Raw genomic sequence first — 18,308 nt, 5'->3', positions numbered from 1 at the left:
GTGTACATACTGCATTCTTTAATAGACCCCGCATGGTGGGCGTTATTGAGTAGAGAAAACGAGCGTACATCTATGGAAAGGCTTGATCTGAACAAGTATAGTATGTAAGGGAACGTGGATTTGTAAGTCATATAGTATGATCATAACTCTACTCTCTAAGTGGATGCTCATCCATATAAATAATAACCGATGTCAAACTGAGGGGACATTATCACATCATCAATAGGGCATTACGACTCTGTCGACATCAAATCTTCCAGGTGGCCGGTACCGATACCCCAAGACAGTCCGCAGGCATGATTATATACAACTGTGCAATATATACACGGGGCCAGGGTATATGCGGTTGATCGCAGAGACCACGGTCAATCAGAGGGGCAGTACGCATCTAGAAGAGCACGGTGGCCATCTAGTGGTGGTCTGAGAAGACGCCCTGCTGGGCGCACGACTTCCGGCATTCATCAAGGATACGGACCTGCTTTGCGACATCACCAAGCTTTCCGATAACTTCTTTGTTGCCATCGTAGAAGGTGAAAACGGCATACGGGATGCCAGTGTCGCGGCAGAATTCCATAACCAACTTTTGAGTACGACGCAGGTTGTGGCGTGGGATGCGTGGGTACAGGTGGTGAATGGCCTGGAACTGCAAACCTCCGTGGAAAAAGTCAAGCCAGGTTGGGCAGTCGACATCCATGGTGGTGCGAAGCATCTTCTGGGGGAAGGACTCGTTGACACCCAGGTCGGCCGTCGACATGGCAAAATGGGAGAGTGTGATCTGCACGTGTAACGGGGCGGTCACCATGTGCGAGATCAAAATGAAAGTCAGACGGCTACCCCAGTCGGGAATACTACGGTACACCACGCCGTACCCAAACCAATACCAGAAGAAGACTTGGCCGCCTATCTCAAACCACCGGTGCCACCAAGCAGGACCCTTCTTCGGCGCTTGACCGCACAGCAGATATACCCAGCTCAGGCGATACAAGTTGAAGCGACCGAACAAGAGAATTGGATAGTAAAGATAGTTTTGATAGCGTAGCATGAAGTTGGCAAAGGCGTCAAATGTCATAATACGTTCATAGTACGTGCTGCGGAGACTGGTGAGGAAACGGTGTGAGATGGCAAAGAAGGGCATGTGTTCGATATCGGGGTCATGTTCAGGTGCGTTTGTCACAATATGGTGGACATTGTGGTTGCGCTTCCACCATCCTAGGCTTAGCCCTCCAAGGTAATCGGCGATGATGATGCCAATCACACTGTCCACGTGGAAATGATGGGTGATGCCCATATGTCCTGAATCATGGGCGGTGAAGACGAGCTGGTGCCAGAAGCATCCCAAAAAGAATCCCGAGGTTCCATACCAACCCAAGCGCAGGAAGAGGTAAGACAGAGATGCAAAGAGCGTATAGCGGCAGCATTCAATGAAGTAAGAGAAATAGTTGCAGTCGTATAGGCCTTCATCACGAATCCGCTGGTCTAATGCACGATACTTCTGCTTGATACTCTCCTGGCTTTCCGTATCCAAAGACGGGTATTTGGCAACATCCAGGACGATCTCTTCCTGGGTTCGAGCGTCGAGAAAGAACGGCTTTGGCTCAAACTCCGGGGTCGCTGAGGTGGAAACGGATGTATCCGAGGAAACAGACTTTCGCCGGCGGAGGCCGGGCTTAGCGTCAACTGAGTCGAAGATCGGGGACGGCGGTGTAGACATGTCCTGACCAGAACTGTCTTCATCTGACGTGCAAGTTGCCTCGGTATATGGGCGGAACTTCCCGCCTTGAATCGGTGGGAGGAAGTTTAACCACGGACCCTGGATGCGTCCGATCTGGAAGGCCAACATCCGCTGGCGTGCTTCCTTTGAATGTAAACTGTACGGAAGGTTGTTAGTGATCCAGGAAGGCTTTCCAGTATATCACAAGTAGCATTCCAGAATGTCCGAAACACATACGCATTGATCTCATCCGTCGCATCTTTTCCCACCATATGTTTAATCGACTTGTCACCACCCGGATGGAATTTGATCCATGCATCGACTTTCAAAACCCGGTCGTCGTAAACAATAACATGCTTGCCTTCGGCGATCTGACCTTCGATCCAACGCCGTGACAGGATAGTATCCTTCCTCGACGTGGGTGTCGGTGTTGCGGCAGCTTTGAGAGTGTCGGCCATGATATGTAGAGAACGATCGTATCCAGCTCAGTCGCGGTGGAGTATAGTAGTTCGGGTCAACATCATACGGTCTGCGTAGGTAAGGAAGGAAGAAAAACAAGAAGAAGAAAAAAGAGAAAGGAAAATGGTAGCAAGGGATCGGAAGGAGTGGGAAGTACTAGCGGAGGAAGGTTGCAGCAGAGAGAGGGTCTAATTAGTTAGTACGCAACGGGTGGAAGCGGTGGACTTATCGAGGAATGGGAAACGCGCCGTCGATCGTCACCCCATCCTTTTTTTAAATCAGTCCACTTACATTCCTCCATTTCCGCATCCTCCTCTATCATTCGGTGCTGCCTCCTCCTACACGACCACCTCTTTCAGAATAGATCTTATGATCATCTTTCGTTCTCGATAATGGTAGTAACCACCACCCTCATACGAATACTATGTCACATTTCTAACTGGTGTAGGACTCACTTTCTCCGCTGATTCAAAAATGGCTGGAGTGGGACCAAGTACGTAGACGTCGATATTTAAATATCCGACCCCGAAAGCTTCAGGCCCATTCTAACGTCGCAGGACCCCACCACCCGCGCCGAGATCCAACAGCTTCGGGATTCCGGCGCTGTCGCAGATCTGGAACAACGGCTTCAGAAACGTATGTGACATGTCATAAATGACTATGTTATTATTGTACCGACCAGTTCACGTTAACCGTAAACAATAGGAATTCAATTCGGGACTGCAGGCCTTCGCGGCCGGATGGCGGCAGGGTTCTCCTGCATGAACTCTTTGACCGTCATCCAGGCGTCGCAAGGCCTAGCCAAGTATTTGAAGGATAAACATACGGACAGTGCTTCGGGCGGAGTGGTTATTGGCCATGATGCTCGTCATAACTCGGCCAAGTTTGCAGCTTTGGCTGCGAATGCCTTCATCTCACAACAGATCCCGGTTTGGTTCTATTCCGAACCCTCTGTGACTCCATCCGTGCCTTTTGGGGTAACTCACTTAAAAGCTGCTGCTGGTATTATGATCACTGCAAGCCATGTAGGGTTTCCCTCAAATACTCTAGAAAACCGAAATTGAAAATTAAACTAACTCTCCAGTAGAACCCAGCACAAGATAATGGTAAGCTTCAATCCCTCACATCTGATGCATTGACCTACTAACCACTTTTTGTATAGGCTACAAAGTGTCCGTTACACCTTGCTCATCTCTTCCATTTAATTATCACTGACAATGTTCCCAGCTACTTTAAGAACGGCGCCCAAATCAACACCCCCATTGATGTAGAGATAGCCCAATCAATTGAGGAAAACTTGGCCCCCTGGCCTGGCGCCTGGAAAGATCTCCAGGAATGCGAATATCTACACGCCGATGCGTACAAGACCATCTTGCCTCACTATACCAAGACAGTTTGGGATTACGCCGTAAGTGATCACCTAATTTACTTCCGACAGCGCTAATCACTCATATAGAACTCAACTGTGTCTGACTGGAAACAACCAAGACCTTTTGTCTACACACCCCTGCACGGAGTTGGAGGCCTTGTCTTCCCCGACCTCTGCCGGTCTGTGGGCGTAACCGAATTCACGCCTGTGCCGGAACAAGTAGAACCCAACCCGGATTTCCCGACAGTATCATTCCCTAACCCTGAAGAAGCTGGTGCTTTGGACCTGGCCATGCAAACCGCTGATAGGGAAGGCAAAACCCTGATCATTGCCCATGATCCAGATGCGGATCGCTTTGCTGCCGCGGAAAAAGTTGAGTACGTGCTGCACTCCGATATCATTGAATACCACCGATGATCTGACCAAACATTCAGCGGATCATGGTTTTCTTTCACAGGTAATCATATCGGAGTCTTACTCGCATCGCACCTGTTTGACGCCTTGGAGAACAAAAACGACGCACGCATTGCGGTCCTAAACTCCACAGTGTCGACAGGCATGCTCGAGAAAATGGCAACAGCCAAGGGCATTCAATTCGAAGAAGCACTAACCGGTTTCAAATGGATGGGGAACATTGCCCGACGCCTCGAAAGCGAGAGCTACAATGTCCCCTATGCATTCGAAGAAGCACTAGGCTACATGTTCCCAGCCGTCTGCCACGACAAAGACGGTATCACAGCAGCGATGGTCTTCCTAGCAGCACAAGCCAAATGGCAATCGCAAGGACTCACCCCCTACATGAAACTACAGCAGCTCTTCAAGGAATATGGCCACTACGAAACTCTCAACAATTACTTCCGCTCCCCGAACCCGGAGACAACAATGGTATTGTTCGGCGCTATCCGGAATGGACCCTATAGAGCCGAGAAGACCCTAGGACCGTTCAAAATTCTGCGCTGGCGAGATATGACCGAGGGCCATGATTCCGGCACGGCCGACAACAAGCCTACGCTGCCAGTAGATAAGTCGAGCCAGATGTTGACTCTCTGGTTGGACCAGGATGTGCGGTTTACGTTCCGTGCCTCGGGGACGGAACCCAAAGTTAAGCGTAAGTGGCATATCCATCCCGGGCCCTTTGGATTCTGTGACTGACTGTTTGAAAGTGTATGTTGAAAGCTGTGGAGCGTCTCGTGAACAGGCTGTGGATGCTGTTTGCAACGCCTTCCTTGCTGTTTTGAAGGAATGGGTGCTTCCCTTTGCGCCATCTATGACGCATAGCAGACAGATGCCTACATCGTCGGGCCACGTGTTTCAGATTCCCGAATAGTCTGCGTTAATTAAGTGTCGTTGGGAACTAGTCCATAGCAATATCCTGATGAAGGGGCGGGCGCCGCGCCCCCCCACTTCCGTGCTGGTAGAGATTCAGCTAGATACCATCTCTTCATACTGGTGCCCAGTCCGGGCCATCACATCAAATACAATCACATACTAGTCTCGCATGGCGACAGAGACGTCCGTCCAGTTACACTTTGTGATAAGAATAATGTCTTTTATTCATAAACTCTCAGTACACAGCCAACATAGGAAATATAACCAGTCAAATGCTACAGGTTGCTAGCGTAGCTAGTCTAAAAAAGATACAGATGGCGAATTGGTAACATGAACTTAGAAGTGGATGGCCTTAGAGTAGGTAGCCATGGCAGCCTCCTTGAAAGCTTCGGAAAGAGTGGGGTGAGCGTGACACGTCCGGGCGATGTCCTCGCAAGAAGCACCGTACTCAACGGCCAGAGTAGCCTCTCCAACCATCTCACCGGCGTTGGGGCCAATGATGTGAACACCGAGTACACGGTCAGTCTCAGCATCAGCAATGAACTTGACCTGACCCTCGGTGTCGAGGTTGGTCTTGGCACGGGAGTTGGCGCTGAAGGGGAAAGTACCGACGCGGTATTTGATGCCAGCGGCCTTGACTTCTGCCTCGTTCTGGCCAACCCAGGCAACTTCGGGGTGAGTGTACATGACACTGGGGATGACACCGTAGTTGACGTGACCGTAACCCTTGGTGATGTACTCAACAGCGGCAACAGCCTCCTCCTCAGCCTTGTGGGCAAGCATGGGGCCGAAAGTGCAGTCACCAACGACACGGATGTGAGGAACCTTAGTGCGGTACTCCTGGTCGATGACCAGGCGGCCCCGTTCGTCCTTCTCAATACCAACGTTCTCCAAGCCAAGACCCTCGGTGTAAGGTCTGCGACCGATGGCAACCAGGACAACATCAGCGTCCAGGGTCTCCTCCTTGCCACCCTTGGCGGACTCGACGCTAATAGAAACAGAAGCGCCACTGTCATCACCCTTGGTAACCTTGGTGCCGGTCTTGAACTTGATACCCTGCTTCGACAGGATCTTCTGAGCCTGCTTGGCGATCTCTGCATCCATACCAGGTCCACCGATCTGGTTCAAGAATTCAACAACGGTAACTTCGGCACCGAGACGAGACCAAACGGAAGCCTGTCATCAACGTTAGTACGGAGATTGATGTCTCAAACCTCTCACATCGCAAAATTCGCAATCATACCATCTCCAAACCGATGATACCACCACCAATGACAACCATCTTCTTGGGAACTTCCTGCAGCGCAAGAGCACCGGTGCTAGTGATGACGCGCTTCTCGTCGATGTTCAGGCCGGGGAAAGGGGTGGCCTCGCTACCGGTGGCGATGAGGATGTTCTTTCCGCGAAGGGTCTGTTCACCACCCTCGATCAGGTTCACCTTGACAGTGTTAGGATCAACAAGAGCACCAGTACCCTTGACGTAGTCGACACCGTTCTTCTTGAGCAAGAACTCAATACCCTTCGTCAGACCCTCCACAGAGGTGTCCTTGGCCTTCATCATCTGCTCGAGGTTCAGCTTGACATCACCGACCTCAATACCGCGCTTTTTCGTGTCGTGGAGAATCTGGTGGTAAAGGTGGGAGTTGTTCAAGAGAGATTTCGAGGGGATACAGCCGACGTTCAAGCAGGTGCCTCCAAGACGGCCGCGCTTCTCGATACAGACAGTCTGTCGGCGATCTCCGTGGTTAGCAAAAAAATCTCCGATTGAGGTACACTGAGCGTTTGAGCGCACCTTCAAGCCCTCTTGACCGGCTTTGATGGCAGCAACATATCCAGCGACACCACCACCGATGATAACAAGGTCATGTTCACCTATCCCAACGCCCATCAGTAACCTATCTCAGTCGTTTTCGGAAGCGCAGGCCCTGTCTCTGGCTGTTTTATCGCAGGGAAAAAGACCGGAAACATACCAGACTCGGAGGCGTAGCCACGTTTCGAGAAGGAGAGGGTAGGAGCAGCGACGAAGTTAGAAGGGACAGGCTGAGGGCGAGCAGTGCGGAGGGCAGCCCGCGGTGCAGCCCGCGGCAAGAGACTCCGGAACATGGTGAAAAGGATGGAGAATTAAAGAAGAAAAACACTGCAAGGATAGAGATTATAAGGGACAGCCAATCCTCCAATTAAAGTAGGTGGAGAGGAAAGGGGAGGTAGCAATTGCAGGTGGTAGAAGGAAGAAGGGTATAGTATAGGGAAAAAGGATGTTGGGACAAGAAGCTTTCTTGAGGTTTTGCCAGCAGAAGCTGGCGGGCCGGTATTGATACGGTATTCCGCCGCGTATGTAATTATCCAGGCCAGTGATCTTCGGGTCAATTCGGCTAACCTTTGCCATATTGCCGACCCAGTGGTATGGCGCATACGCTGTACAAAGTGGACATCTATAGTTCAACTGGGCATGAGGTCATTGGGCTTCTTGGATCTTCTCCTGGACAACCTCGCCAGGCATTCCAGACCTTCTATCTAGGTCCGATACGCGATACGGTGGTGTACGGAGGGATTCAAGGCAATCTGCAACGCTTTGTCAGCGGGCCGGTGAACCATAAATACCTCATAAACCGCCTAAAAGGGAAAGCGACACTTGACCTACGATGACTAACAGCCCCATGCAAATTCAGTGAAGATCTCTCGCACCTTGCAATGTTGGCCATTCTTTTGGTATGAATTATCAACTTAGAAAAAGGCAAAAAATGGACGTATAGGAAGTCGTGTGTTCTCCGCGGGTAACGTGGAATCAATAATACACCTCCAAGGTTATCGTCGGCATCTTCCAGTGAGGCCCCAAGTCACCTGCATGGTAAATAACGTAATCGAAGTATGTCTCTCTCGCTGTTCCCCGACAACAAGACCTTTTGATACTTCTAACCCCAAAATGCCATTTGGGATAATTATTATGCAGGAATCTTTTGATGGCTTTTTCTGATGGCCGCGTTGGTTGAATTGTTGAGTATGAATGACTTTTTCAATAGTGCAATGTCCACATGTAGGTACATGGACAGAAAAGGTGTTGTTTTAAGTGAAGGCTTTATAGCTGGAAGGGTTCAAGTTTTTGTGCAGCCGAAATCGAACATCTACTGACCTAAGCAGACATGAGAATATCGATCGTTCAATGCGACTAGGATGGCGGGAAGCAAGTTGAAGGTGTGCCAAGAAGCATAGAAGTTCATGACCTCGAATCGCTGAAGACCAGCATACGGAGACAGTATGGTCCGATATGGAAGTCCGTTGTCCTCTAAGAATCCAGGGAAATGGCTATACCTTATTGTTACTAGCTGCTCTCCAGTTATTGGGTGCCTAATACGAGTCTTTGGGGCAAAGATTGATCTTATTCTGAGTCATCCAGCTTATGCAATCTTGCGCAAAACTGTCCTCAGGATCACTAGAAGCATGATCTCGCTGCAACATCATCGGTAGAACTCATATTACCAGAAGACATTGCTTGCTACCAGGATGCCCTCCACGAGTGAGAGTACGGAGTTGTCTCAAAAGCCGGCCGTCGAAATCGTTTCAACTCGGCCGCAAAAGTTGATTGAGATCGTGGAGCCAGATCCAACATGGCCGGAGGCGTTTGCGATTATTGCACGCCGGATCGCTGATTCCCTTGGCAATCGAGTTCTCTCTATTGAGCACGTCGGGTCCACCAGCGTGCCAAGTTTACCAGCCAAAGCAGTCATCGATGTTGACGTCGTTGTTGCTGATCCCACGGCAGAAGACTCCTACGTGCCAGCCCTTGAGGCTGCGGGCTTTCAGTTCTTGCTTCGCGAACCTGGCTGGCATGAGCATCGCCTTTTCGGTTCTAATGAACCATATGCGAATATCCATATATTCGGTCCGAATAGCGCGGAACTCATTCGCCATCGACTGTTCCGTGACTGGTTGCGCAACCATGAGGACGACCGCCAAAGGTATACAGATATCAAACGGCAAGCAGCTGCCGCTAGTCGATTGGCTGGGGAGACTGTGATGGAATACAATGCCCGCAAGGAACCCGTGGTGCTTGACATCCTCCAGAAAGCCCTCAAGGCGCACGCGTACGTGGACGAGTAAAACCCCGACGAGTAAAGAGATACATCATTAGATGGGCTGTTGTTTCACTGTGGAAAGCAATAAACGATGAGGTTGATTGGAACGCAAACCGGTTCTTCGGTCTCGTTTGGCTGGTACACATATTCATAGATATCGAAGATTAGGGAACTATATTTCCTATTTGAATCGCGTACGGGTAAACTCTAGTATGTGAATTAGGTGAGATGAGAATGTACCTAACATGTCGGAGGTAAATCAACGTCCGACTAGCGCATAGTATCCATGTAAGTAGCTTTACACATAGGGTATTGTAGAAAGACAACCTTGAAATAAAAAAGGAATAAAAAAAAAAGGAATAAATTCACCTGGGAATCAGGTGTTCCGAGTCACCTGCTCATTGTCGGGGAAGTCCCGAACATCTTTTCCTTTTTCTCCCTGAAAATTCCCCACCCAAAAGATCCCCAGAATCCCCGCAATGAAAGATGGCACTGGCCAACGCCTGTATTCGTCAATCTTCACGCCCATACTGGATCCTTCCATCGTCCCGGATTGGTGCTCAACTTATGACCACCGTCCCTGGACCGGATTTTTCAGGCGATCTTCACCAATTGACACAATAAAATACTCTCCTGCGACTATGGGTTTAACCGAGTCGAACGCGCCCTCGGCTAGCGCTGTCAGGTTTAATCTTTCTGTGATACATAAGTCGGTTTTCTATGAAGATGAAGTGCGGTGAAATTCTCCCGGGTTCCCTTACCGGTTAAGAAAGCCGGTCCAAATATCAATGGCATCGTCTTTCCCGCCGCCCGGATTACCGATTTTGACTCGTATCTTCCCGGTCTGGAGCCTAATCCGGCTTTCGCTATCTCCAGATTTTTTTTTCTCTTGCGGGGCCGTTTGGCGAGTAATATCGTACTCCTGGGTGGAGAAATCAACTGCCTTGCATGTGCTATGTCTCCAACCCAGTCTTCTAGGTTTCTCCCACACGGAATGTAACCTAATTCGATTCAAAATGGCCTCGAGTATCATCCAAGGCCCGGTCGATCACTATGCAGAACAGAATGGCCATCGGCCATCGGCCGATTGCAGTTTTTCGGCAAGCCCATATATAGACCTCGTATCACCCCACAGGTATCTGTGGGAGGTTTCTGGCGGTACTATTCCTCTCTCAACCTTTCTATAAAGCTATTTGAGCAAGAAGTGGAGGGTCCCGAGGCGGCCCCCTTTGTTGGATTATTGAGTCATTCTTCGCAGTTAATTTTCGAGACATTGGATTCTCGCCATGTGTGATCAGATACCCAAGTGGAATGTTGTCCACAAATTGGAGAAGCGTAAGCTTCTCATCGGCATCAACAGTGTTGCGGCGTTGTCGATTCTTTTCTTCGGCTACGACCAGGGCATGATGGCAGGAGTCAACAACTCGAAAGACTACATCGACCTCATGGGATTCGGCTACACCGAGATGAAGGACGGCTATCTCACCCCAGTTGTGACGAACAGTCTGCTGCAAGGTGGAATCGTGTCAGTCTATTATCTGGGGACATTGTTCGGTGCACTCCTTGGTGGCTGGACCGGAGATCGCATTGGCCGGATCAAGACCATTGCGGCAGGCGCTCTCTGGGCTATTCTTGGTGCTGCATTGCAGTGTTCCGCACAAAACCACAACTGGATGATTTGCTGTAAGTCTACTACGGGTGAACACCTCCCAGACCCTAACAGGCTAACAACTACTCAGCGCGCTTTATCAATGGCATTGGCACTGGTATTCTGAACGCAATTGTTCCGGTCTGGGCGACAGAGACTGCCGAGCACACATCCCGGGGACAATTTATTGCAATTGAGTTTACTTTGAACATCTTCGGTGTCGTCCTAGCCTATTGGCTGGAATTGTAGGTCTTAACCTTCCAAGCATCTAGACTTGTCTAATAGACTCTAGTGGACTGTCCTTCATCGATGGGGGGAAGTCTCCATTCCGCTGGCGATTCCCGATCGCGTTCCAAATTATCTTTTTACTCCTCCTGTTTGTCGTTGTTTGGTTTTTCCCAGAGTCCCCACGATGGTTGGTTAAAGTCGGTCGCGAGCAAGAAGCGCGCTACATTCTTGGGCGGCTCCGTGGGAGCAGCGATGAAGACGCAGTTCGCGCTGAGGCGGAGTTCCGGGACATCCAAAACGTGGCAGAGATGGAGAAAAGCATGAACCATAGCACTTCTTATTTGGCGATGCTCTTCGGCTACAAAACAGGCAAGCTACATCTTGGGCGACGTGTTCAACTGGTGGTCTGGCTGCAGATCATGCAGGAATGGGTCGGCATTGCCGGTGTCACCGTTTGTATGTCTACTCAAAGCTCCCATAAGTGCATCACTGACGAGTGTAGATGCGCCAACTATCTTTAGCATTGCTGGATTCGACTCGATGAAGAGTCAGTGGATCAGCGGTTTGAATAATGTCTTCTATATGGTAGGATGGCCAGAACACCGCTGCAATGATATGACTGACAGGACTAGTTTGCGACCCTTATATGTGTCTTCACGCTCGATCGGATTGGCCGTAGGTGGACTTTGTATTGGGGATCCACCGCACAAGGTATCGCCATGTTCCTGGCCGGAGGCTTCTCCCGGCTTGCTATTGATGCCCGAGCGGATGGAAATCTCTCTCGGGCTAACTCCTTTGGCGCTGCCGCAGCGTCGATGGTCTTCGTTTTTACTTCTGTCTTTGGAGCTACGTGGTTGACAGGTACGTAGGATGCTTCCACTACTTCTGCTGGCTCTGTTAACTGGACTAGTGCCATGGATCTACCCTGCTGAGATCTATCCGTTGGCGGTCCGCGCAAAAGGAAACGCCTGGGGTGTTGTGGGATGGAGTATTGGAAACGGCTGGCTGGTAAGAAATGCCTTCCAGGCTGTTTGAGAGGCTCACTGACTGATTGGCTAGACTCTGTTGTGCCCGGTGATGTTCGAGGCCATCGGCGAAAAGACGCTGTATGTATTTGCGGCCAGCAATGTCATCACCATCCCGATGGTATGGGCTCTTTATCCGGAGAGTAACCAGCGGACACTGGAGGACATGGACTTGCTGTTTGCTGCCGAGACGCCATGGGTGTGGGATGCCGAGCGCACTTTCGCCCGTCTCAAGGCGGAAAATCCGGGGTACATTGAAACAGCCAACCGCAAGAACAGCGCGGTAGATCCGGAGATGGGGAAGCCGACAGATGCACATGAGGAGCATGCTTTGAGTGCGTAGTGGTGGGACTTTCTGCACAGATGGATGAGGAACGACTCAACGAGGTGACGGTTGAACACACTATAATATACATGTAGATCAGGGATACCCACTTGTGCGATATACCCGACGCCATATTGCAAAGACTGGTCGTCAATGACATTTTATTTTCTTTTCTAATATCACAAGCTGTAAGTCATACCTTTAAGGTGGTAAATCACCTACTCCCTGGTAGGTGGTACTATTTATATTGTAGATCGAGTGAAGTGCCAGAAGGTTGATCCCAACGCTGAACCTGATTGGTCAATTCCACAACATCATCAACATCATCAACGGACATCCATCATAAGAAGCATACAAAACCTACCACAATACTTTCTACCCACCACCTCACTTCCTCCATTATAGCTATATAATTTATTAACCAAACCAACATCACCACTTAGGTACGTAATTCCAGTAAAAACATGCAAATAAAAACCACCTAACCAACTCAGCCCTCCAGACTCCCCCAAAACAACAAAATAATAAAAACAATCCAAAAAGAACAACCATGGCCACCACCAAACCCCAAGAACTAGAATCACAACAACCCACAATCACAACCACAACCACATCTCCATCTCCATCTCCATCTCCATCTCCACAGAAAAACAACTCCTCCACCTCAACCTCAACCCCAACCCCCCAAACCCTCAAACAAATCCACCGCATAAAATCCCACCCAACCCTAACGCCCCACCGCCGGCGGGTATACCTAACCCTCCTCTCCATCCCCGCTGGCCGCTGGACCACCTACGCCGCTCTCGCAAAGCACCTCAACTCCAGTGCACGCGCCATCGGCACCGCCATGCGGACGAACCCCTTCGCCCCCGACGTGCCCTGTCACCGGGTGCTCAGTGCCGACGGCGGGCTGGGCGGGTACATGGGCGCCGGGCCGGCGAGCGGACATGCGAATCTGGAGAGGAAGAGAATGATGCTTGAAGAGGAGGGGGTGGGGTTTGAGTGGGTTGGGTCATCTAAAGATCGATCTAAGGGAATGGGAACGTGTAGTAGTATTGCTAGTGGTCGTAGGAAGGGTAGTGGTGGGGAGGGACGGTGGAGAGCGAAGGGGGAGTGTTTTGTTGGGTTTCCTGCTTTGTGATTGTACTCTATAAATATGTGTGTATGTGTGTGTTTTGTTCATTGATGGGATGGGATAAATTGTTTAGGGGGATATGTAATGAACTTGGGGATGGTTGGGAAGTATCAGAATCCTGATAGTTATGTAAAGTATTTTGAACTGAGAATGAGAACCTGTTTCATTTTTTTTTTCTCTCTTTTTTTTTTACACACCAAAGCAAAAAGCATTCTTGTTTCTATCCCTATCTCTTTCATGCAAGACAATGCCAGTTCTGTCATGTCGCTGCCAAGCACATTTACTCGTCTCAGAGTAAGACCAAGACTTAAGACTCAGTCAAACAAAAAAAAAGCATTCAAGGTTAATGATCCAAGTATGTATGTACCTGACTAACATGGGTCTAGAGCAAGAGAAAACATGAAACACCAGGATGTACAAACTTTTTCCTAGGATGTTATTTACGGCACTTCCCAGTGACCAGGGTAAAAGGGAAAAAAAAAAAAAAAAAAAAAAAAAAAAAAAAAAAAGAAAGAAAAGCCGCAGCAGATCACTCTTCTCTTTTTCTTTGTTTCTCATTCTTGGGCCTCAAAGGTGTCAACCATATTATTTCGGATCCACCCAGTGGAAGCAGACCTGTACCTGGCTAAAAGGAGCCAAAAATAAGGTTGGAGATCGCCCCAGGTGATGGTGTAACTATTTTTGTAAGCAGTGAAGTTTTTTCTTTTGTTTTTTTTTGTCTTTTGTTTTTAGGGGGCCGGAGGAGACCGAGAGTTTCCTTGGTTGATAATATGATGGTGGCGGGTTGTTTGGGTTGTGTTTGTGTTCTGTGTTTATGTGGGGGTGGTTGTTGTATATAAAGAAAATCCTATTTTCTGGGGACTGATGATTGATGGATTTGGGAGGGGCCCGAAGGGAGGGAACAAAGAGATCTCTTGCTCTCTTGCTTTCTCTCTCTGTGTGTGTCTGTATGTGTATCTCTCTTTCTTGCGACTGGGGCTTACTTTCTTGCTTGCTTGCTTTAGTGTCGGTCTTAGTCTGGTGGCTAAGGCTGCATTTAGGTACGGAATCCTACCAGGGCCTAGGGCTAGTGCTCATTTGATACTCAATTGCCGAGGGCGTACAACGTTATTACATAAGTGGGTTTATTGGATTAATGTAAAGGGTTAACTCCCGGACGCCGTCTTGTGTACCTTGAAGCTTGATGGAAAGGTAAATAAGAAAGAAAAAAAAGGGGGAATGAGAATTAAAGGGGGAATGAGAATTAAAGGGGGGACTGAGAAGAGGAAAATAATTAATGGACATGTTGTCTGTGGTCCTGAGTCCCTCAGAGACGCCCATGTCGTGTTCAGAAGAAGAGAAAAGAAGAAAGGCAAAACCCAGACGATACAATGCACCGTCTATCGCGTAACGCCGGTCTGGTATCCGTACATGAGTCGTCATCAATACATGAACCTGAATCAAAAACACAGTAAAAAGAGGATGCAGATCGTCAATGGTGGACGATGCAGACGAAGGAAAGATAATGCACACAAGCATAGACATGCAGAGTATGAACCAGGGGGAAATCAGGTATAGACAAAGAAAATCATTCCAGGGAAGGAAGAGGCGCCAAGCATGTCACGCAGTCACATACGGCAGATCACTGCCCTCCCTGAAGCCAATGAACGACCATCGCAAAGGGCCCAAGCCCTTATGAGAGAGGGAAGCCAAGACATCACTGTGTCGCATCTTAAGCCGCCTTTGCCACCCGCTTAGTAGCCGCACGGCGCTTCGGCACATTGAGGTGGTGGTACGACCGCAGGTGCTCAATCAAATGGTCTCGGCGCGGAAAGCCATTGCTGTCCTTGCGAATGCATCCCTGCACCGGACAGTCCTGGAAGACAGGGTTGTGGACGCTGGACTCGTGCCGCTTCAGGTCCGCCGGTCGAGTGAACGCCCGGCCGCATTCACAGACGTAGGGCTTCACCGGTCTGGACAAAGACCCATTAGTATCTCCGCGAAATGAGATGGTTGAACCTATTCCCTCGGTTGGTACTTACTTGGCTGTATCGCATGGAGTGTAGTGGGTCTCCAGTGGGGGGTAGGGGAAATCCTCCACAGGCACGACTTGCGCAGGGGGAGTGGGCCATGTGCCCTGAACTGGGGAGGAAAAGTACTGTGGGGCGAACGGTGGATTGAGATCCGGTGGGCAGTAGACGGGTGGAGGGGTGGTAAAGTCATAGGAGGCGGAGTCGTACGAAGATGCCTCGAAAGAGCCCGAGTCGTAGGAAGATCCAAATGAGGAGGAGAAGGAATAGTTGGAAGATGGGTAGGAGGAAGAGTAGGAGGATGCGTTGGATTGAGCGTGGTAGAGCTCGAAATCATTGCTCGCCATGCTGTACATATCATAATATCCCATTGGAGACTGCATGGACTCCTCACTGCTGGTCGAGTAGGAGTGCTCCATGGGAGGGCATGCCGCAGCATGAGGGTTCTGATATTCGACGGTTAGTTTGAGTTACTGATGCTATTGATATGTACTATGCAAGTACGCATGGTAGCTATCAAAATATTGTCACATTTATTATTAGATAGGCAAATCAGAGGGGAAAAAAAGAAGGAAAACAGGAAAAAAAGAAAAGAAAAAATAGAAAGGAAACACTCTATCAATTGCATACCATTGGAGAAGAGTAACGCAACATGATGTATACTGGGAAAAAGAAAGGAAGGAATCCAGTAGGTTGGTCAAGTCAATCGCAGTTGAGTTCCAAACTTATTGAAGGCCAGTGGGTAAGTTATCCCCAGGTTTGGGGGGAAGTCGAGTCTTTATATAAGGCCAATATCTCGAGGTTTGTACGTTGCACATGGAGTAGAGCAAAGCAAACCGCGCTTTCTCCACAACGATGTCTGACTAGGGGACCCGTCTGGCGTGTTAATAACACGAAGAAGATCCATGGCGACATCATCAGGTGAGCAACAGCTCTACGATCAACGACTAAGAATGCTAGCTGGGGGGACCCATGCAGGAAATCGACATGAATATTGGTTGGGGAAAATGCAGTAGCGAACGTCTGCGACGCACTGCCACGAACCGCGGATGCGTCTCATTGGCGCAGCGGAAGTGAAGCGTCCTTGCGTTGCTGACACTAAGAACGCCGCTAGAAAGGATCGAAGGTTCTGCCAGGCTTCTAGGGGATGAGTGGAATTGACCGGTGATGTCCTGGCAGAGGATGATTGGTAGATCCAGCCCCAGGGGCACTGCAAACACGGGCCGATAAGGAATAATTGACAACAGGTAACACCACAGATGATGATGATGCTTCCTGCTGGAACTTTGAACTTTACATCATCGTCCAGGCGCACTAAATCCAAACCCCACAAGAAAGTACAGGTGGACCCTTCAAAGCCAATAAGGCAGACATGGCACCCGACTAGAGTCTTGCCCTAAACGGACATTCTAGTCCCCCTCCGCCTTCTTTGACCGGGTCTCATTCGTCAGGAATGGCTTGATCCGTGGGTTTTCCTATTCCCTCTCCCTGATCAGAACGCACTGATGAATCCCTTGAAGAGCGACGGTTGTTTTTGTGGTTGTTGCTGTATCCACCGTAGGCGGGAGGGGGGATTTGTGCTCCGAGGAGATTGTTGTTATTATCTCCGACGATGGAAAGAGATGCGGTGGAGACGATGGCAATGATGGTAACTGTGGTTTGGACAGTCATCTGCCTGACTTTACCCGATTCGGGTTCTGACTTTTGTTTGACTGGATTACTTTTTTTATTTATTTATTGATTTTTAATTTTGATTTAATTATTTTTGTAGTAGTATTAGTTTTTTCTTTATCATTCTACTCGGTTGAAGTTTACGAAGATCGTTGAATATTATAATTAGTATAATGAGTATAATAGAGAGAAAAGTATGATTGTTCCTGATGCTAACCAGGGACAGTCCCGTCAGTACAGACTAAACATGGTGGGGGGGGAAAGACCATGAACACCCAACCTGATTTTCCAGGTCGGCACGTTTTCCGACACATTTTCTTTGATTCTCTCGGGACGAAAATCAGCGATTCGACAGCCTTGTGGCAGTGGAGACGCAGGACTTGGCGCCAAGTCCCAGGTTGATTCGGTGAACACAAAAAAGTCTGGGGAGCACAAATCAATGAATAAAATCAAGGTTTACTTTTCTCCTAATAAAAGAAGCACATAATGAGTGAATCCGTTTCCATTCCAAAAGGAAATTAATTCAATTGGGAACTTGGATTTCCCGATTGAATCCATGGAAGGACGGAAGTATCATTGGTATCTTGGTCCAACTGCCAGTGGTCCAACTGGTACAACTAGTGCCGACCCGATGACGGAGAAAACAGCCGCACAGCCCACTTGCAACTACGACGTATCTACACAAGCCCTGGATGATGATGCTGATGCTGATGTCTTTGGTACTACCACTCACAGTCGACTGATTGATGATCGATGATTCTATTCCTTCTACCAGCCACTCCGTAAGAAGTAATTCAACTAGTCCATGCAGGGGGAACTTTGAATCGTTCCGTGAGGGATTTTTGAAGATGCGAGGTACTTTTTAGTCTGACCGTCATTTAATTATCTTTTGAGGCTTTTAATTTGCGTTTAACGAATGACTCGACGGTGAGTGAGGCGGACGGGCGAGAGACGCACACAGACGGAGAGGAAGAGACGGAGAAATCAATTGTTGTCCTTTGTTTTCTTGTTGTCTGTGTGTCGGGCACAGAAAGCGTAAAGGTCCAAGTCCGGTGATCGCCCTTAACCTTAGTCATAGCATTAGAACCTCTTTCTCTCTACTACTACTACTACTACCACTCACTTCTACTCGTGAGAGCTGACCGTAGGTTCATCCCGCTCGTCCAATAATACGAGCAATAATTATAGCAGCAACCGTTCACTAGCAGAACGTTTACTTCTCTACTACTGTTTCATGTTTCTTCTTCTTTGTCCGACAGTGATAAACCATCCCAATGGCAAACGCTCCCTGCGGCGGATGCAGACTCGGCTTCATCTGTCCAACCT

General features: G+C 49.1%; 8 protein-coding genes across 8 annotated transcripts; 5 read left to right on the top strand and 3 right to left on the bottom strand.

Annotated features, from left to right (window-relative positions):
• Window positions 1-173: 173 nt before the first annotated feature.
• Window positions 174-2,539, bottom strand: BDV38DRAFT_6261 (fatty acid desaturase). The gene is made up of 2 exons (XM_032063660.1): window positions 1,949-2,539; window positions 174-1,868 (listed from the first exon to the last, which is right to left on the bottom strand). The coding sequence occupies exons 1-2, from the start codon at window positions 2,167-2,169 to the stop codon at window positions 410-412; spliced, it is 1,680 nt and encodes a 559-aa protein (XP_031920090.1). The 5' UTR covers window positions 2,170-2,539; the 3' UTR covers window positions 174-409.
• Window positions 2,540-2,644: 105 nt separating this feature from the next.
• Window positions 2,645-4,866, top strand: BDV38DRAFT_267107 (phosphoribomutase PRM15; the record flags this gene model as incomplete). Its single annotated transcript, XM_032056524.1, has 6 exons — window positions 2,645-2,663; window positions 2,876-3,200; window positions 3,398-3,578; window positions 3,627-3,916; window positions 3,974-4,647; window positions 4,703-4,866. The coding sequence occupies 6 exons, from the start codon at window positions 2,645-2,647 to the stop codon at window positions 4,864-4,866; spliced, it is 1,653 nt and encodes a 550-aa protein (XP_031920089.1).
• Window positions 4,867-4,944: 78 nt separating this feature from the next.
• Window positions 4,945-7,160, bottom strand: BDV38DRAFT_6258 (dihydrolipoyl dehydrogenase). Its single transcript, XM_032063659.1, has 4 exons — window positions 6,839-7,160; window positions 6,661-6,740; window positions 6,112-6,594; window positions 4,945-6,044 (listed from the first exon to the last, which is right to left on the bottom strand). Exons 1-4 carry the CDS (start codon window positions 6,969-6,971, stop codon window positions 5,205-5,207), a joined length of 1,536 nt encoding a protein of 511 aa, XP_031920088.1. The 5' UTR covers window positions 6,972-7,160; the 3' UTR covers window positions 4,945-5,204.
• Window positions 7,161-8,183: 1,023 nt separating this feature from the next.
• On the top strand, window positions 8,184-9,142 carry BDV38DRAFT_6277 (GrpB family protein). Its single transcript, XM_032063663.1, has one exon. It carries the CDS (start codon window positions 8,370-8,372, stop codon window positions 8,964-8,966), a length of 597 nt encoding a protein of 198 aa, XP_031920087.1. The 5' UTR covers window positions 8,184-8,369; the 3' UTR covers window positions 8,967-9,142.
• A 959-nt stretch (window positions 9,143-10,101) lies between these two features.
• On the top strand, window positions 10,102-12,491 carry BDV38DRAFT_6211 (putative MFS monosaccharide transporter). The gene is made up of 7 exons (XM_032063655.1): window positions 10,102-10,624; window positions 10,681-10,834; window positions 10,882-11,273; window positions 11,320-11,402; window positions 11,450-11,678; window positions 11,728-11,825; window positions 11,877-12,491. The coding sequence occupies exons 1-7, from the start codon at window positions 10,228-10,230 to the stop codon at window positions 12,183-12,185; spliced, it is 1,662 nt and encodes a 553-aa protein (XP_031920086.1). The 5' UTR covers window positions 10,102-10,227; the 3' UTR covers window positions 12,186-12,491.
• A 226-nt stretch (window positions 12,492-12,717) lies between these two features.
• On the top strand, window positions 12,718-13,308 carry BDV38DRAFT_277083 (MGMT family protein; the record flags this gene model as incomplete). Its single annotated transcript, XM_032058405.1, has 1 exon — window positions 12,718-13,308. One exon carries the CDS (start codon window positions 12,718-12,720, stop codon window positions 13,306-13,308), a length of 591 nt encoding a protein of 196 aa, XP_031920085.1.
• An 829-nt stretch (window positions 13,309-14,137) lies between these two features.
• BDV38DRAFT_232574 (uncharacterized protein) lies at window positions 14,138-14,555 on the top strand. Its single transcript, XM_032053048.1, has one exon. The coding sequence runs from the start codon at window positions 14,167-14,169 to the stop codon at window positions 14,449-14,451; it is 285 nt and encodes a 94-aa protein (XP_031920084.1). The 5' UTR covers window positions 14,138-14,166; the 3' UTR covers window positions 14,452-14,555.
• A 458-nt stretch (window positions 14,556-15,013) lies between these two features.
• On the bottom strand, window positions 15,014-15,965 carry BDV38DRAFT_267103 (uncharacterized protein; the record flags this gene model as incomplete). Its single annotated transcript, XM_032056523.1, has 3 exons — window positions 15,014-15,254; window positions 15,324-15,757; window positions 15,942-15,965. 3 exons carry the CDS (start codon window positions 15,963-15,965, stop codon window positions 15,014-15,016), a joined length of 699 nt encoding a protein of 232 aa, XP_031920083.1.
• Window positions 15,966-18,308: the final 2,343 nt, after the last annotated feature.

The sequence above is a fragment of the Aspergillus pseudotamarii genome (genome assembly GCF_009193445.1).
Source record: "Aspergillus pseudotamarii strain CBS 117625 unplaced genomic scaffold BDV38scaffold_1, whole genome shotgun sequence".
Lineage (NCBI taxonomy): Eukaryota > Fungi > Ascomycota > Eurotiomycetes > Eurotiales > Aspergillaceae > Aspergillus > Aspergillus pseudotamarii.
This window is presented reverse-complemented; position numbering and strand designations above follow the sequence as displayed.

Excerpts from the sequence above, each read along its gene's own strand:
- BDV38DRAFT_6258 (XM_032063659.1), bottom strand. The coding sequence starts at position 6,971 with ATGTTCCGGAGTCTCTTGCCGCGGGCTGCACCGCGGGCTGCCCTCCGC. Across the intron at positions 6,595-6,660 it reads CCGGTCAAGAGGGCTTGAAG|ACTGTCTGTATCGAGAAGCG; the intron begins GTGCGCTCAAAC and ends GATCGCCGACAG. Across the intron at positions 6,045-6,111 it reads GTATCATCGGTTTGGAGATG|GCTTCCGTTTGGTCTCGTCT; the intron begins GTATGATTGCGA and ends CGTTGATGACAG.
- BDV38DRAFT_6211 (XM_032063655.1), top strand. The coding sequence starts at position 10,228 with ATGTGTGATCAGATACCCAAGTGGAATGTTGTCCACAAATTGGAGAAG. Across the intron at positions 10,625-10,680 it reads CCACAACTGGATGATTTGCT|CGCGCTTTATCAATGGCATT; the intron begins GTAAGTCTACTA and ends ACAACTACTCAG. Across the intron at positions 11,826-11,876 it reads GTATTGGAAACGGCTGGCTG|ACTCTGTTGTGCCCGGTGAT; the intron begins GTAAGAAATGCC and ends CTGATTGGCTAG.
- BDV38DRAFT_232574 (XM_032053048.1), top strand. The coding sequence starts at position 14,167 with ATGATTGATGGATTTGGGAGGGGCCCGAAGGGAGGGAACAAAGAGATC.
- BDV38DRAFT_6277 (XM_032063663.1), top strand. The coding sequence starts at position 8,370 with ATGCCCTCCACGAGTGAGAGTACGGAGTTGTCTCAAAAGCCGGCCGTC.
- BDV38DRAFT_6261 (XM_032063660.1), bottom strand. The coding sequence starts at position 2,169 with ATGGCCGACACTCTCAAAGCTGCCGCAACACCGACACCCACGTCGAGG. Across the intron at positions 1,869-1,948 it reads GCGACGGATGAGATCAATGC|TTTACATTCAAAGGAAGCAC; the intron begins GTATGTGTTTCG and ends CCTTCCGTACAG.